General features: G+C 43.5%; 1 protein-coding gene across 1 annotated transcript in view; it reads right to left on the bottom strand.

The window, feature by feature from the left end:
• Positions 1–19203, bottom strand: part of LOC138579912 (formin-I-like) — a 1210893-nt gene that overhangs the window by 423081 nt on the left and 768609 nt on the right. The window contains exon 9 of the mRNA XM_069650137.1: positions 9144–9255. Within this exon, the coding sequence (XP_069506238.1) occupies positions 9144–9255 (112 nt within the window). The remainder of the gene's footprint in view (positions 1–9143; positions 9256–19203) is intronic.

Below are 19203 nucleotides of genomic sequence, written 5' to 3'. Positions count from 1 at the left end.
AAGCCAGAGGCATGCACACAGAGCTCTGGGATTATCTGGCTCTCCCGAGATCATTTACCTCTATGCTGACGACGCCCTCCTCTTCATTCGTTCTCCTACAGTAAACCTTGCCCCTATTCTGGACGCTAACATCCACTTTGGTGAGATTTCGGGTTGCAAGGTGAACTGCTCTAAATCTATTCTGTTTCCGCTGACTGACATTACACTCCCTCCCCTGGACCCCTTGGGTTTCGCATGGTCACAGGCCGAGATCACCTACCTCGGTTGGTAGTTGCTCGCCAATCAAGTCCTCTATACACGGGCAACTATGGCAAAATATCTGACTACCCTCATGAGGAAAGGTACGGGGAGGGCTAAATTGCCAATCTCCCTGGTGGGTAAAATCAGCATTCTTAAAATGATTATACTGCCCCAACTCCTATATCGGTTCCCTAATACCCCTTTATGGCTGGGCATAGACTTCTTTCAATCATTGACTCGCACTGTAAACACTTTTTTGTGGCATTCTGGTGCAGTCCGTTTGAAGTTGGACACACTAACTATCCCTATGTCTGGGGGTGGTTTCAGTGCCCCTAATTTTGAGAAATATTGGATTGTCGCACAGACACAATATGCTTCACACTGGTTTGTACCCACGGACCCTCCACTACACACTAAGCTTGAACGTCTTGCTGTAAAGGGCTGTGATATTCGTTCCTTAATCACCCCCCTCAGCGTAACAAGTTCGATCTCTTGATCCTGTTGGCTCCATGTCATTGTCTCTAACTAAACTGTGGAAGCTGACCAATGCCTCCCATCCCTTCCATGGCATCCTTCCCCATTGGAACTTGTTCCGTGGGGCCCCATGTGTATCCCCCGCTGCAGTGCAACATTGGGCTGATACCGGCTTTGAGACTATCCAAGACGTTTTTGGCCAATGTAACTTCCTCGAATGGCCAGATATACCTATGTCTGTATGTGTGAAACCATCCCATTGGCTTCAATATTCAGGTCTCCGCCGCTTCCTTAAGATGAGGAACACAGATTTTGCTGCAATCCCCCCAGATGATCCTATACTATCTGAAATCCTGAACACCATGTCTGTTAAAGGGAAGGTTTCCAGGTTATATGCCCTGCTACAAGCCAAGTCCACTCCCCCTTCGACAAACTTAGATGTACGAGGGGCGAGGATCTAGGGATTGAAATGACTGATCAGCGCTCGGACCGTACTTGCTCCCGTACCCATGATATATCATTCGATTCCCGCTTTAGATTGATCTGATTCTAAAAGAGGCCATTACTGTCCACTACAATCAACATAGTGACTGGCCCTCTGTCCCTGTGTCGCTCACTTTGAACGAGAGAAGAGAAGTATCACATGGGTTACTGAATATTGAAGCCCTTCTGAAAAATTATCATCCCATCCTGATGAAAGCCCGGCACCACTAAAGAAGAAGACTATTGATGGATGCAGTCTAACTTCATGCCATAGGGGCCGAAACGCGTCGCGTTGACATGAACATTTAGCAGCTTCATCCATTGCTCACTAGTATCCCCAAGAGGAGAGAGGCTAAGGAAAAACCTGTAAAAAACACTAATTTTTGAAAATAGCTAGAATAAAGAATGATTGACAAAGAAATCACATGTGTTTTCAATTGGCACTTTACCAAAACCCATGTCGTGATACATTTTTTATAAATTGTATGTATATTTGTTTATGTTAGAAGTCAGATGTTAAATGTGTTTGTATTTGGTGTAGAATGAGGCATTTTTATCTTTTTGCTCAATAGGAACCAGCCGAAAACAGGTGAATAATAAACTTTGTTAGCCTGGAGGCTCCTATGTTCCGCATATTTGTTTTCTTCTCTTTATAACAAATGGTCCTAAGGATTTGTGTGTAAGAAGGCACGTACACCTGGCCTTTCAGGTTGGTGTACTGACATGGTTTCTAGAGATCTATAGTGGATTTCTGATATTCATGCAGTGCAGGAGCAGGAGGCATTTTGTGTTCCCTTTTGCTTGCTCACTGATTTAAGGTACTACATATATTTCACTATACCTCGATCAGATTACACTACGTATCATCAGATGTGACTCTGATGATGCAAATTACATTCATATGATATGGTCCTGCCCACGATTCTCTCACTTCTGGGAGGAGGTTTGTACTACTGTGTCTGAAATCCTGGATTGTATTATTGACCCATCCCCACTGACATGTCTCTTTCACGAAATCCCTAGACTAAGTTGCGATTCCACGAAACTAGCAGGGCTATGTATACTGTTAGCAGTATGTTGTATCTTACTGTGCTGGCTCGGCATCGGGGGCCCCACAAGTGTCCAATGGCTTTGAGCTGTAACCTGGCCTTCGGATACAGAGGAGGCCTGGGCAAGCCAGCAACCAGTAGCCCAGAAATATTTGGATCCTGTTTCGCTCCTATATATCCTCTAAATTGGCCGACACCGAGGATGACTCTGAGGATCTCCCCCCCAACTTCTATAACTGTTTGAATTGTAAGCCCCAATGAACACACCATTAAGTGATCTTTGACTGTCACACCATTTGTTGGCCCCTCTGCCACTCTGTACAAAGTACTTCCATGCTCTGTATCTTGATTGTATATTTGGTAAAAGGAAAAGGTTATTAGAACAAACAAGAGACCACAAATATTCTTAAGCAGGCAAATATTTTTGGACCCCCTAAGCAGAGTCATTCAGTATAACAGGCTAGTCAATGGGCAAAAGTCTTATATATGATGAAGCACCTCTGGTAGGTAAGTAGAAACGTCTTTGCACAATGTTTTAGAGGTCTTTGAAGAAAAGAAGAATCAAATGTAGGGCCACACGCTGATTAGACTTGTGAGTAGTAGAAGATGCAAACAACTTTACAATGAGAATTAAGATCTCGCAAACTTTACAGTACCTTTGTATTGAAGAAAAAGTGCAGCGGATGACTTCTCTTCCTGTGCAGCTCTGCAGATATCTCTGTTCCTAGGCCTCGGTCGTGGTGAGAAGAGGGAGGACTTCTGGGGACTCCTGCACTGCAATGGGATGGTCACTACTCACAACCAGCAATCTTTCCAACAAGTGGCACTTTAGTGTTTCAGCTCCTCGTGACTACCGCAAATAGCAACACTGTGGTTCCTGGCTTTTGAGATGGCCTTTCCTTGCTTCTGGGGTCCCGCACTCTGTTGAGGGGGCTCAGGCTCAGTCAGTCCTGCTTCCTGGGAGTTTTGAGGATCTTTCTGGAGCTCTTGGCCAACTTAAAAGCAACACACACAATCTGATGTTCCTCTACCTGGCAATTCGGTTTCCAGCAGAAACTCTGTGGAAAAGCAACCAGCTCCAAGAGAATGTCCAGTTGGCTTCCTTTGGAGTTGATTGGTTCCACCCACAAAAGGGGAGAAGTTGTACTGTTGATACGAATTTGGATTTTCAGCACAGCAGCAGGGCTTCACCGGGCAAACCATTGGTCTAGGAGTTGCAGCAGGCATCCTCTTCAAGTTCTTCTTTGGTTCCTTCGTCCAGTGGCAAACTTTGCCTTCCAAGCCAAAAGCCTTGCCTTTTATTCAGTTCTCTCCCATTCATTCCAGCAGGGTGGCTGACCTTGCCAGACAATCAGCCAGCCAATCAGAATAGAGTGCATTTGGGTCTCCTAAGAGACTAAGCACAGGGATTTTCAGGCACCTCCCTCACTTCCTGCCTACCCCAGACACCCTGGAGCCAGAGGCGGGCTTCACTCGTGAATCCCGCAAAAGGCAAAGCGAACAATGGGACCAAGCCTGGTTTGACGCGCAGAGTAAATCTCAAGAAGGACCTTTCCACAAAGAAATGCGGAAAAAAAGAAGACCAAGGCCATTTTGACAAACATGGCACCCTTTGGTGCTTTACTGCAGCTGCAAACGCAGTCCGCGGTAAATGCACACCACGGAAGTTAAAACGAAACCACTGCCATCAGCCATTCAGTGAGAGAAGAGTAACATAAAAATGTTACATGAGAAGCTAGCAAAGGGGATACTAGATACCCCTCCATCCCCCTATTGTAAGATAGTGGCACTCATTCCGAGTTTGGAGGCAGCCATGGCGCTATTAGTGCCATGGCTGCCTCGAAAATCGGTCCGACTCCAGTCTGGTTAAAGGAGCAATTACCGGACCAGTCCGAGGTCGGCGGGACCGGTAATTCCCCATTCACCAGAGCCATTCCCTCATAGGGCTCAAATGGGAAGGGGGAAGGCAGCAATAACGGTATCGCAAATTGCAGTACCGTTATTGACCCCGGTATCCCTCTGCTGGTCCCGTCAATAACGCCTGGTAAAACCAGGCATTAAGGGAGGACCCAAAAAAGGGACCTCGGAATAGGGCGCAAAGGGATTACCGGCACTGGTGTAATTACCGGTGCCCGGTCTCCCTTTGCGCCCAGGTCGTAATGACCCTGAGTGTGTGCTGGGTCTAGAAAGTTACAAATGTAAGTAAAGTCAATTTCACTTTACTGCTCTGGGAAACAGTAGTTGATCACAGAGAAGGTATTTAAACCTTTGGGAAATCTGAAAGACGTCCCTGTGCCACTGCACTGAAGGTGCTGTGTGACACAATGAAAAAGATGATACCCATGGAGTTTGGCAGACTCCATAACCAAAAGAAACACAAAGTTCAGAAATTACATTAAAATACATGAGCGAGTAGGAAAAAGGGTCTCCAGGTTAAAAAAATTAAGTCCTCAAAATTCAGCAAAGTTGCTGGGGGTCTCTAAGGTAGAGGGAATTGGCACATTTCTGAGAATTCTCCCTAACATGCTGCATGTAGCTTCATCTGCTGCATGATCCCTGCCACTTGAACAAAAATCAATCACTTGTCTTTCTAACTGAAATGGATGGAAAGTTGAAACATTTGGAATTTGAAATACAAACTAGGTTTGAGAGTCTAAACTCTGCACACGTTATACTGTCATTAGCCCGTGTGCACATTTCTTCAGCAATTTGCAGCAGTGTCTGTGCAGCAGATCAGACTTTCAGTGATGGCAGCTGCATTATGAGCATTGGGTAGCAGCCACCAATTATACATCAGCCATCACTCCTTCCATCATGCAGAGCATTGCGTTTCGAAATTGTTGTATGTGACAGAATGATTTGCTACACGCCTTCCAGACACTGTTTTGGAGATTTGCAAGGCCTCTATCCTTGCATCTGGTGGATTGCGGCAACTGTTTTTGCCAATAGAAATGTGGACATTTAGGGTCTGATTCATGGATAGTTTTCCTGTGGGATTGCACCATTATAAAACACTTCAATTATTTCAGGCCCTTAATGTGTATGCTCTTTGCAGGTCTTTCTACAGTCCAGACTGGAGAATGTGTCAAGGGATGCAGTGTCAATAAAATGCTCTCACTGATTCTTACTATACTGGGGGACCCAGGAAAAGGAGGCGATCTGAGGGAAAAGGCACAGGCCTAATCCTTCAGAAAAATACATTGTAAATGTTTGAGTCTCATGTGATGGTCTGCTTACGTGAAATTAGAACGTGTATGTGTGTTCATGTGTGAGTGTCTTTGTGTGTGTTTAGTGTATGTGTATTTGTTGGCATGAGTATGTATGTGTGAAGATATGTTCTACCTCCTAACTAGGCTTGAGCTTCATAAATTCTAATGCAAATACAAACATTCAAATTAATTAATGTAACACTTTTTGGCGTTTCATGTAAGCAATGCAAACCACTTGTGTACAGGAGCATTATAAATGACTTATCATATCATACCATATCATGTACAAAATACAATAGACATGAATCACATAACATTGTAAGGGCTACAATTAGACTGCTAAGCCCTTGGCAATCGACTGATCTAATTGCCTCATCTTAATTACTGCTCCATTGTTAATAAAGCAGTGGCCAAACAAAGTATTTTTAATTCTTTCTAATTCTCTGATCTTCGAAACAGCCAGCAGCCTGGATGTTGCCTTCATCACTCTCTTGCTGTCACAAGTAAAGGCCTACCTCTGCAGCTGGATCTAGTAGATTGCAGCAAGGTGGCATAGCCCATAGAAGGTCAGGAAGGCTTCTGCTATGAATGCTCCTCACATGTCTTTCTATCGAATGCAGGTCTCGCAGAGAAGTGTCCATCAACTTCTTCCTGCTGCAGCCTTTGGCCCAAGCAGAGCAACATGTCAGGGTCAAGGTGCTTGCTTTGCCCTTCTGATCAGGTAAGTATTTAAAAATAGTCTGAGTGAGTTTTGGAATATATATATATATGTATATATAGGAAGAGGTCAACAAATGCCGGCATCAAGAGGACAACCGACTCCGGCAGGAAGAAAACAGAAAACACGCCGAGGCCAGTGTGGGAGACGGCTTAAAAGTGGATCAGTAGAGGCAAATGCGCTCTGGAACCAAACCTTGAAAAGCAATACTATGATGCTTTGCTTTCATGCTCGACTCAGTCTTGACTCTGCACTATGCACTTATTAGCTACAGAGTTTTAAGAATTTTAGGTGTACTGATGTTAATTATGCATTATGTTGCTCTATATCTTATATGCTGCCAGGAATATGTTGCACTATGAACTTTATTGGCTGTTCTATATACTCATACAGAAATCTGCGGTTGGTCAAGACATTAATTGCCCCAGGCTTCTAATTGTGTGAACACGTGTCTGTTTTTCAAAAATTGTATTGTGGCATGTACCAACAACATGTGCTCCATTGAGTTCATATATGCTGCCATTATATTATTTTATCTTGGAACTAATTCAATGCTGTGGACCTTTGTGGATTATTTATTTTAACACCATACCACTACATCACTACTTATGGCTTTGTATGAGGCTTTGGAGCATAAAACATGTGGGATTTCAGTCAGCAAACACAGTTTTACACAGTTTCTATTAGTCAGTTACGTTTCTTTTGTTATGTTATCATTTATTTTCATGGCATCATTATTGTGTGCATTGTGTGCATGCCTTTCTGCCTTTGCAACCTTACTTGGACTGTTACCCCACTGTGGCTATATGTTCTAAGATGTCTGCCGAGCTGTTCGCACCAAGTCCCTCATCTAGCTGTAAGTAGCAGACATAGCAGTAGGACTTACGTTTGTCCTTTATTACTGCAGTCTGCATTGCTACCTCACGAGTGAACAAGCGCCGAGTGGTGCACGAAACACGTCTTTTCTAGCAGGATGGCATCCTGCCTCTGTCGAACCCTTGTCACGGACCTACTGCGTGACATTTTTTGTCTTTTTTTAAAAACAATAAACAGCACGTTATTAAAATACGAGCTGAAGTGTATTATTTTTTAGCACACTGATTACTATCTGTGGAGATTTACGTGTTTGCCTGGAGTGCAGTTTGTTTGATGTGAACATGAACACAAAAGCCGGTGCGGGCCATTAGAGGTGGAGGAGTGGGCTTCATTGGGGAACAAGGTAGCTGGTGCAGTATGTGGAGGCCAGGGCACGTGGTACATAGCAACATGGACATATTGTGTTGCGGCATGCCATTATTACTGATCTTGTGGGCAAAGCCACGGATAATGTTCATAAATTGGGATACTGGTCTATGCAGTTTTGTGGTTGTATTTCTGGCATTTATGTGTGTATGTATATACAGTATATGTATCAGCGTGTGTGTCTGAATAACGTTGTGATGTGAGCATTAACACAGAAGTTTGGGCAGGTCAATGGGAGGTTTTGTAGTTGAACAAAGGTGCAGATGGATGCTCATGTGGGAATGCTGAGAGGTACCCACCAGTACCCACCGGTACCCACTGGTACCCACATGTTTCCTCATAGTGGCTTGGTATTACTACAGGCATTATGGGAAAAGCAAAGTCGATTCTTTATAAGTAACGATACTGGCTTTTGTAGCACTGCCAGCATGAACATTAATATTTTACCGTGGTATGGCAGTATTACAGGCATTATAGGCAGCAATGCGTGGATGCTCATCTGTGAGGCTACTGTCAACTATTGACATATCATTGCCATGATTTCTTACAGGTGTGAAGCATTTTACTGTCTTTAGGGGTAAAGCCGAAAGGCGTTTTCTAAATGGTCGATACTTGCCTATACTGGAAAAAAAGATGGCACGGAATAAAATTATTACCACCGTTATTGGCAAAGAAGAAGACTACTTTCTTACGTGGGGATACTGGCATATATGTGGAAAGCCTGTATGGACATTTACTTGAAGTGGCATATATTTAGTCCTGGCATTATGAGCAAAGCCAAAAGGAGTCTTCTTACATGTGGAAACCAACATGACTCTGATAACATGGACATGTTTTCATATGGTGCAATGGCTATATTACTGGTATTATGGGCAGCGTCACATTTTTGTATAAAGGATTCTGGAACTATGGGCGCAACCAGCATGGTCATGGTATTTACAGATGCACTACTACAAAGCCACCTTACATTGAAATTGGCATATTTTGACTAGGTCAAATGACCACCCCCTTCCAATTTAGCATCTGTGACAAACAAATGTCTCCTTTTCTAAAAGCTTTAGGGAACATTTAACATTATCTTAAATATCATCTTGCAAATATGCAATTAAAACTTCAGCGTACTGTACCAAAGTTAAAGGTTTTGGTGACTGAACCAAAATGTCCACTTCTATTAACTTTCGTCAATACCCAGTGGTGGTCTGTCCTACAGGGAACTCGGCAGATTTCCCTACACCTTGGGCCTCTTTAGTGCTTCTCTGCTTCTTTTACCCTCCCTCTCAGGCTCTACACCCCCTGCCGCAAATCTCTTCTCAACCCTTAGAAGGAAACATGCTGTTCTAAAGTTTTCAATGTGTTATTACTCACAATCCACGTGTTTTATTTTTTTATCGTTTAGCTAAGTGTTAATCCCCACAAAAACAAATCAGCTTTAAAATTCACTTTGGGTCAATTTTTCAAAAGTCGTGGGTGGAGAACACTGTGTTCTATGGAACAACTTAGAAACCCATTTCTGGTGCCACCTTTGGCTCCCAGTGCACACTTGCCAACACCTACTCACCTAATTCAACACTGTAAGGTTGTGAATGTTATATCCTAGTGGCCAATACCGCATATGGTGTCCACATCAAAGGTAAGCATACTTCACACTGCTTCAGAAACACTGTCTCACTGTGAAATAACTAAAACGTGACCCACTGTACAAAAGAAAAACTACTTTGAAATGCTTACCGTCGTAATGCAGTAATCTGTTCATTTGAAAGGCCGCCATCATGCTCGTATATAATCAGTAACTTGTCTTTCAGCTGGCTTGGTTCTATGTGGAAGCTTCTTAGAACAATATCTGGTGGAAAACAACATGTTTGTGTGAGTTAAAATGAAACACAGACCAGGCAACTATTTCCCCTAATTGTGGAAAATGTTCAGTATTTTCCCTTACATCGAAGTATTTGTGAATCAATATTTATTTATTCTGTCTCTAATCACTAGAGTGGCGAGTATGAACGAATGCAGTGATTCTTTAGCCCTTCGGTGTTCTGCTGCCCTGTATGTGTGCCCATAGAGGTCGAACACAAGAGTGAACTAGTGGTGTCCTGATGTGTTGGTTGAAAGGTGAGGTTCACATCAATAATTATGTGCTTTGGAAGAACCAAGCTTTATAGTTTATTTTCATGGCAATAAAGGTAAGTCACCTTTAAAATGGACCATGCTCCTTGAGATCATTGTTAAATTATGAACAGAAATAAATCAAAGGCAAAATACATACAACAGGGGCTTTCATAGAATCAAAGACGTCAATCGAAAGACTCCCGCTCGTTGCTTTTAAAAATATCATATTATAGGAGCCAATTCTACAGGTGATGACTTTGGGCCAAAGTTAACACAAAGACATTATATGATAAGAGGAATCAATCTGTGTTATTTGCCTAGAATGGCTTTAAGACAAGTAGAAGAAAATTACTCAATCTCTTATGAATAAGGGCTATCAGATGTAATGCCCAGGGGTGAAATGTGTGTTGTCTTCACCACAAGCAGTCAGATACAAGTTTTTCAATGCACAGCGATAAGAAAGTGACAGCTAGAGTGAACCAGGCTAGTGCTACATTTGAAAGGTTAACGTTTCATAAATATTTCGTTGGAGGCACAAATAAAAAATAAAAAAGAGTGTTGAATGCCACAACAGAATGATCGTTTCAGAGGGGAGAGATGCATGGACCAATCAGGGGGGTTTCATAGTAGCTGAGGTTTCAATCATGTGGCAGTGGTGGTTATGGTCATAGATGAGTGTTGGGATGTTCGTCCAACACCCTAAACATGAGAGAAAGTACAAAGTAAGAAAGCTCCTATAGCATGGAAGAATAGCCTTCCTAGTGCCAGCATTATTTGTCATCATGTACAACATTCTTGGCACGTGTCAACAGCATTTAGTTCAGACACATTGCAGAATGTACTTTAGTGTGTAGACCCAAGTGGCATAATGGGCATTTGCTAGTGAGCAGTAGTTCAATTGGATTGCGGCACGCATATACTTAGGAGAAGTTGTGGCAGGCCGCCCCCTCCCCCCTTTGTATTGAAAAAAGCTTTTTAATTTATTTACTAGAATCCGACAGTGCAAGCATTAAGGACATTGCATGCAGGGTTTACTAACAACCGTTGGTAATATTAGCTCGAGTTTTGCCAGTTTGAATTAGGCCAAATTACAAGTCTTGGCTTTTGCTTGCCCAAGATGACTAGGTACATTGACAATGTTTATGTTATTTGAAAGGGCACGGAAGCTGATTGGTTATCATTTGTCACATGTATAAACAGTAATTTGGTGAATTTAAAATTTATGGAATGCCATAGTGACCATGAAATTGAAAATCTGGATATAACGGTCACTTTTGATACTGTGGCTATTCATACATCTCTGTACCAGAAATCTTCAAACACTGGGCTTCCACTTCATGCCAGTAGCTGCCATCACCATCATGTAAAAAGAGCATCCCATACGGCAAATTTATTCGTTTCCATCACAACTGTATGCAACTGTTGCTTGCCCAAGATGACTAGGCCGGGGTTTTGACTTTGGTTTTCTTTAGTGAGTTAGATTTCATTTCTGCTCAGTCCAGCCAGTGCACAGACTGTGTCAGTGCCCTTGGAGGTGATATGAAATGCCACACAGTGATCGGTTGATGTTGAGGACCTAGTAATATGTGAACTTCAAACAAAGGACATTATTCCAGGTTGTGTTCCAGTTATTGGCTTAACATCTTAGTGGTGAAGGACATATCTTGGTCAGAACAGGGTAGTGTTGAGCTGTGGCCAGAGGGATTTGATTACATTTTGGTTATACTGTCCCTAGCAAAGAATTGTCACTTAATTGGAACTGCTATTAGCAGAGTAAAATAGGCCCATACATTAGAGAAATTAATTTTCAAAGATTAGTGCCTAGTGGAGTTCTGTACTAAAATGGCAACATGTTTCCAAATGAGAGTTGCAATATGGGCTGCCAGTTGCACAGCCACAAGAGTGAGAACCATCAGGGGGTGCCAGGTTCTCTGGTTGCATGGCAACATGATGATGTGCTCATCTCTGTTGTCACACTGTCTACACCTCACCATCTGATTGTTCAATTATAAGGGACGGGCACACCATGAGATACTCAGGGTTGTGTCAACCAATGGCAAAGCAGTATTACTGCAACAATTATACCAAAAATATCCAGCCAATGGGGAGAGAGGATTTTTGCTGTCTCAGACGTTAGGTCATTGATGGAGGGTTTGTCCTTGTTTGGTCATGCGGTAGATTTGGGCCAATAGGGCCAACAATGTATGAAATTAAACATTGGGATGTTAGATATTTGCATGTGTATTGTAAATTTTGCAACTTATTACTTGTGATTTTTCCTATACATAGCACCATTAATGTGGGTGTTTAAAATTAAGCTTGCTTTTCTCCTGACCAAATGTGCATGCACTCCTTTTTGCTCCTTGGATTGTTTTTGCTTGTTCAGGTTTTGGGCCATCTATACATTTTGTTGGCCCTAACGTGATCGCATGCCACCCTGAGGAGCTGAGAGCTCCCCTGCTACCCCGCCGGGTTGCGGCACCCATCTGCAGAGACCAGTACTTGTGCACATGACAAAGAGGTGAGCTGACACCAAAGTTACCTTTAGTCCTGCCTGATCACCAGAGTGGGGTGCTGCACTCAGGAGTGCAGGCCTGTGAGGGGGATTCTGCATCAGTGGACCTTGGAGAACACGTGAGTGCAGTTCTGTAGGAAAAACAAGGGGGGGGGTTGATTTTTGGGGTATACGTTAGTGGAGAGAGTCCTGTGAAGAATGTTTTGTGTTGTTAAATTATATTTATGAATAAGAAGGTAAGAGAACCACTCCCACTGAGGGTAGAAGTGACATCACTGTAATAGTAATAAAGAGATAAAGTGTAGTGGGGAAAGGCAGCATTGCGTAGAATAAATGTGGTGGTCCTATAGAACGTGTGTGTGTGTTCATGTGTGAGTGCCTTTGTGTGTGTGTGTTTAGTGTATGTGTATTTGTTGGCATGAGTTGCACCTCCAAACTAGGCTTGAGCTTTATAAATTCAAATGCAAATACAAACATTCAAATTAATTAATGTGACACTTTTTGGCGTTTCATGTAAGCAATGCAAAACACTTGTGTAGTGGAGAGGACCAAGGATCCCTCTGCCCCGAAGTGAACGTCACAAGAGGAGGAACAAACCATTGTGTAAATAAGTGTTTTGTTGATTTTGTTGTATGTGGGAGTGATTGGAATAGGGCATTTCTTGCCCGGGGTATGTGTGTGTGTGTGTGTCTGTGTGGAGGGGCATGGGGAGTGTAGAGGAAATAATTGTGTTGAGTAAAATATATTTGGGGAAGAACTTTTGGGGGTTTGTGCGAAGAAGCACTGGGGTTTGTTGCTGTGTTGTGGTGTTGGAGTTCTGGAAAAAAGGGGGCCGCAGGACTGACCCCTGGGAATTTCTGTTCATGGTAGGTTTTTGTGAGATTTGGTATACAATGTGTAATTGTTGTTGTTTAGGAGTAAGGTTGGATGAGTTGACAGAGAGGAGTACTCCACTAGAGCACATATGTAAAGTGCTCCCGCGATATAGGGACACAATATTGAAGTATCACCAAGAATGGGTACAGAGGATGGAGGGTCCAATGTTTACTGTGCGGCATACAGAAGCCATACATGATAAGTAGATCCGCAAGCACATGTATACACATTTAATTCTAATTTATAAAGGACAGCAGTTGAAGAAAAGACAGAGGGGGTCATTCCGACCCTGGATATAAGGGGTTAACGGCGCCGGTAAAGGTGCCGGAGTCATCAACCCCTTACCGCCTCATTACGAGTTCTGCTCGTGGGACCCACTAAGGATGCCTGGTTTGACCAGGCGGCCTTAGCAGGTCCCGCGAGCAGCCTGGCATGCTAACAACGGGCCCGTTATTAATGGGCCCGTTGTTAGCATGCTCCCCATTCCCATTTAGCCCTATGGGGGCTCGAATGGGAACGGGGATGTACAGGGTCTGAGTTCCTTGAATAAGGAATTACCGTGCCCTCCAAGGTCGGATTGGCCCGGTAATTCCACATTCAAGGAACCCGGACCCGGTACCTGGTAAGGGGGTAGCCATGCCGCTAATAGCGGCATGGTTACCTCCTACCTGGTAATGACCCCCAGAGTATACTTGAATTGTAGTAATTAGACCATCCTTTAGTGGTAGTGTTGAGAAAGGGAGTGAGACACTTGTGCAGACCACCACCCCATCCCTTTCAATGCAGGGAATGAATACAATATAGGCACAGACACATGCGCAGCTCACTGTCCCCCCCTATCTGGAACATAGCATTTGCAGTCTTCCACAGGATATACAAATCCCTACTTCTTGGCCACCACCGAACACAAACAGGGAACACCCGAGGGCACTATGGTTAAAACACGAAATAGACTCATAATGGAGATAGTGTTGTAAAGGTCCAGAGCCAACGATTCAAAGGGGGGCACATGTACAAGTTGCACAGTAACGTGTTGGTGTCAAGAGTAACGCGGTGGGTGTTATCAAGGGTGGGGAGTTCATTGAATGTGGCACTGCTTCCATAAAGTGACACCAAAGCAGGCACAGTGCAACAAGTCCCATGGGGGAACTGAATGAGGGGTGGGTGCATTGGGCATACTAGGGAGTAGTTGTATAGATTGGCCACCAGCTGGGGTTGCCAGATGCTGTAGTGGGCATGTGATAGAGGGGCCTTTTGAGCAATACGTGAACAAACGAGATGCCATTTTGTTCTGTAGGCCCATGTTATGGAAGCATTTCTCGCAGAAAACTCATAAGAAAAGAGCTGCAGGTTGACGTTTGCCATAGCAAAGTGACAATAAAATATACTTTCAAGGCCAATGGGTGAAGCACCTGGGTGCACAAGGAGAACTTGCAGAGAAATAGAAATTAAATATTGTTAATTAAACTCCACCCATGGTGTCATATCATTTATTTCAGGCACAAGGCGTAAGAAGGGAGAGTGGCACGGAGGAATGAAGTGAGGAGCCAATACATGGAAGGCCAGACACATACTTCTTAAAATGTATAGCAAGGGTATTAGGAACAATAAGATAGAGACAGTGGAGGGGGCCGCCCCTGTGGTTGGGATGAATAGGGCCGACCGCATTGAGGAGGGCGTCACCAGAGCGTGGACTATGATTCTGTGTTTTCAGAGGTGGAAGCAGAACCAGTAGGGGAGGAATGGGAGACAGATGAGGAACAGAGGGACATGACACCATGGGGGGGACAGACTCAGTCCACATCCCAGACGTATGATGTAAGTAAATAACAAGAACATCCAGAGGGAGAATGTCCGAAAGCAAAAAGAAATGGACACAGTTTCCCTTGTTGCAGAAAGGAGCAGAGAGGACGAATCACATAACCTTGCCACACATGGATAGGAACAACCTGATAAAGGTGCTTCCCTCCTATACGGTGGGAGCAGGCACATGAAAATATGCCTGGGAGAAGCAGAAATACATTAGGAGCGGGGGACATGAATAGTTTTCTTGCCACAATATTAGAAGAGCAGACAAATACTGTCTGGGATAATGCGGGTTATCCAGGGGTACTATTAGAAAGTGATACACATGATGGTGCATTGTTTAATAACTGTTGAGCATCTGTATGGCTACGAGGGACACACCCAGACACACAAGACATAGGTTCAATCATGGCACACAAAATTAAGTCAGATGAAGACTCAGCTCTTTACAATCACCAGATTCAGAAAATGCGGGACGAAGAGACAGGGGATGCTTGAGACAAGGGTATACTGATTTTCTATCATGTGCTGCACAAGGGCCTCTCCACTGAACTACAGGGCGAATTAGCGAAGTTGGATGGGTAGCAAAACTATGCATGGAAGGAGTCACCACACTAACACCACTGAGGGTCAACTCCTGCACAGTCTGACAATGCAATGGCAACCTCAAGGATGGGCAGAGGGGCAAGGAGATGATAGAAGGGACCTGGGGGATTACCAAAGAAGAAGAGGAGGATTTCAACGAGGAAGGGGCAGAGGATTTGGAGCACCAAGACCTAGGTTGTGTGAGAATGTAGAAGTAGACAATCTATGCCTTATTATCCAAATGTTTAAACATACACCAATGCCACACACCAGCACACAGCTCAGGTCCATCCCCATGCTCCCCCATATGCCCTGGGCCCCATGCAAGCACCTCATCCCATGCAGGTCCTGTTAGGCAGAATCATATGAGGCACTCTTTGGGAACACCACACACAATTAAGACAAAAAGTGACAGTATAAATTCACCTTTGGCACAAGCCTGTACTACACAGTAAAGTGGAGGTGATGGCTGAGCAGCCATACTTATCTCAAGAGTAAAGTGAGCAGTACCAATAGTTACACAAAGGAAAGCAGTTACTATGGTTCAAACAAACACTGACTCAAGATTCCTGAGTAAAAGAATATACATCAGTTGTAAAATATTTCACCAAAATAAAACAGCAGAAAAATCACACTCTTAATACACTACACCGCACCCAATAGATTCTGGACAAGTTAACCAACAAGTAAGTAAGCAGGGCAATCTAGAAAAAGTATCTACAGTGAGGAAATCAAATCAAGAGGCCTGGGGCAAAGTCAATGGACCAAAGTCTTTGCGGAGGATCACACAGTTCAGGGTAGTTTGCGGTTAAGTCTTTGCCAAGACTTCAGAACGAAGTTGGTCAGATGAAAAGTTACTTTAAAGAATAGAGAAGGACAAGCCCTCGAACTGGCGAAAGGTTTCAAACACTTTCACCGCGTCGGATGAAATGAACAACCGGATTTGAACGAAGAAGGCTGTAGCTGAGGCAGATGTTCGTGGCAGGTCCTCCAGGCTCACGATTCCTGAAGCGACTGTCGGACTGACACGAAGTAGGATGACTGGAGGGTCCTGCATTGCCCAGGGAAGAAACCAGCAGCAGAGCAAAGCAACAAATAAAAGGTGCGCTCCTTAAAAAGCAGGGTCCGGTCCTCTTTGACTATCTGGTTCACTGCGTCTGTGCACAGCAAATTCGACCAGAGGAGGGAAGCCTGGCTTGCAGTTTGGCAAACTAGTTGGTCCCACCAGCTCAAGGGGAGAAGATTCCTTACAGATCTTCCCTGTCATAGAACTTTGAAGATTCGGACCTGCAGCAGGGTTTCACAGGGAGGTTCAGTCATGGTAGAGGTCCTCTTCTGTCAGCTTCTCTTCGGTTCTCTCGATCCAGTGGCGACTCTGCCTTCTCATTCCCAGAGACCTGTGTTTTATGCAGTTTTCCTACATTCACACAGCCTGGCTGTCAATCACACAGCAGGGTGGCTTTCCTGGTGGAACAGTCACCACAGCAAATCATACAAAGTGTGACATGGGTCTCCAAGGAGACCCTGTACAGAGAGTCTCAAACCCCTCCCTCACATCCTGTCCCCCTCAGACATGCAGGCGCCTAAGGAGGGCTTCTGTGCAGAAGCTCACCAAAGGACGGCGAACAAAGGACCCAAACCTGGTTTGGCACGCAGAGTAAAACATGAGAAAGACCTTTACAAAAAGAAATGGTGAATAAACCCCGCCGGAACCAAATAAAAGTAAATGGGGTCCAGCGGGTTTAAGTTCGAGGCTACTAACTTAGCCTAAAACAGTACCAAGGTTATTTAAATAGACTGCGGTAGGATATTTAGGGTAGATACCACGGCCACCAGCCAAATCTTAAAGAAAGGGGAAGGAAATAATGTTCCATGAGAAACAGACAAAAAAGGGATTAGTATTAACCCTTTCCACAACTCTATGTAAGATAGTTTGTACTCGCTCTGTGAATTTAAAAAGACTAATGAAGTCAATGGCAACTTTACATGTTCTGGGAGACAGTAGTCAGTCCCAGAAAATGGAGTTTAAAGTGGGAAGTCTGAAAAAGACTAAAGGTGCTGTGTAACACACTGTAAACAGATGATGCTTATGGAGTAGGTGAAGCTCCACAGTCTATGAACACAACAATGTTAAACACACACAGCAAAACACATGTAAGCACATGTATGAGTGGGAAAAAAGTGGGATCAACTAACCACAAGGCTAAACATCACTAAAAAGCAATATTAATCATGTCTGATATGGAAAGCTACAGTCAGGAGACCCTATTAGTTACACTGTGGATTATCTGAAAAATCTGTGTAGAGATAGGAATCTCTCTGTGAAAGGTAAATAGTCAGAGTTGATTGAAAGGTTGTTAGAGAATGACAACATAGTCAGCGTTTCTTTTCCTGACTCTAAAAAACCTTTGCTGCTTGCTGAATTGACTCCGTCTGAGATTTAGCAGCCTTACATAACCCTGAACCATACAAAAGAGAAGCAGGCTGATGAGTCACATAACAAATACGTTATTGACACCTCTTCCTCGCATGTAATAAACATCCAAAATCACTCTTCCCGCAGTTAGACAAAACTCCCTGACCTCCCCCTAGACACCAAAAAGGTCCCCACTGAATCTTCTCCCAACAATGCTTTCTCCATCTCACTGTTAAACTCCCGATCATTTTGTCAACATGGGAAAAATAAGGCATGTTTGTAGTCACTGAGAGATGGTTACATATCACTGCACTGATATCTGCAGATGATTCAACTCCTCCAGGTTATAAACATGCAGAGTAGACCGTATTGGACAAAGAGGTGGGGGAGTTGCACTCATAGTGAAAAAACTCCATGATTGCCAGCATATAAACATCGCATATTTCAAGTTATGTGAACATGTATTAGTAAACCTGAAGGTTAACCATAATGTTTCACAGACTATTCTAATCCTGCATAGTACCTCACGTATTCTCCCGTTATTTGAGGAACAACTTCTTACAGTACTGAATAATTCTACAAAACCTAATTCCCCTATAATTGTATTACGTGACTTCAATTTAAGGGCTGAAGATCTCGCAGGGGCAAAGGCGTATTTCATATTATCCGCCATTGAAAACATAGATTTGTCCCATTGGTTAAACAACAAACCCACCAATGCGGTCACATATTTGATTTTATTTTGATCAATAATCTTCTTAACACCCACATTGACATCCGGGCATGTCCCTGGTCTGACCACTCTTAAGTTAACTTGACATCATCATTATTACCCACTGTTCCTTCTAGACTTGACAGTAATCCACTGACCAACATGAAATGTAGGAAATTAAAACATCTTTCAACTACCAATTTCTCTACCTTCTTGTGCTCTAGATTGAACACTGGAGAAACAATTGACAACTCCTATGTCTTGGTGGATCACCTTTCCCATGCTAATAAGACCACCATTGAGACACCTAGCCCCCAAAAAGATAAAGAAAGTGAAAATAGAAACCATTAAAAAAATTGGTTTAATGATAACATTCTGGAAGCAAGAAGAATGAAAAGAGTGCAAAAGTTGTGAATGGCGGAAACACCGCATGCCCCACCTCCCTAAGAGAATATAAAAAATCCATACACAGCTATATAAACAGCATCATTGAGGCCAAGGCAAAGAACTACAACCTTCATATCAATAAAGCTAAACCTTCATGCAGCAAACTTTTCAAGATTCCCAACAAATTTGAAACTCATACCTCCCCACTTCCTCCAATTACTAAAGACGCTGCATGGTGATAGACTATTCAAAATGAATCCTTGAATAAAACCACTGGTCTCCAATTGAACATTGGGAACCAGAAGGCACATCTAGCACTTCATCGCAATGAGACAAAGGTTAATCCCACCATAAAAGGGAATTATCCATCTCTTTTTCCTAAATT

Source organism: Ambystoma mexicanum, chromosome 3p, assembly GCF_040938575.1.
Source record: "Ambystoma mexicanum isolate Mex_15411 chromosome 3p, UKY_AmexF1_1, whole genome shotgun sequence".
Classification (NCBI taxonomy): domain Eukaryota; kingdom Metazoa; phylum Chordata; class Amphibia; order Caudata; family Ambystomatidae; genus Ambystoma; species Ambystoma mexicanum.
The sequence above is the reverse complement of the archived record's forward strand: the minus strand, read 5'-3'. Positions and strand labels throughout refer to the sequence as shown.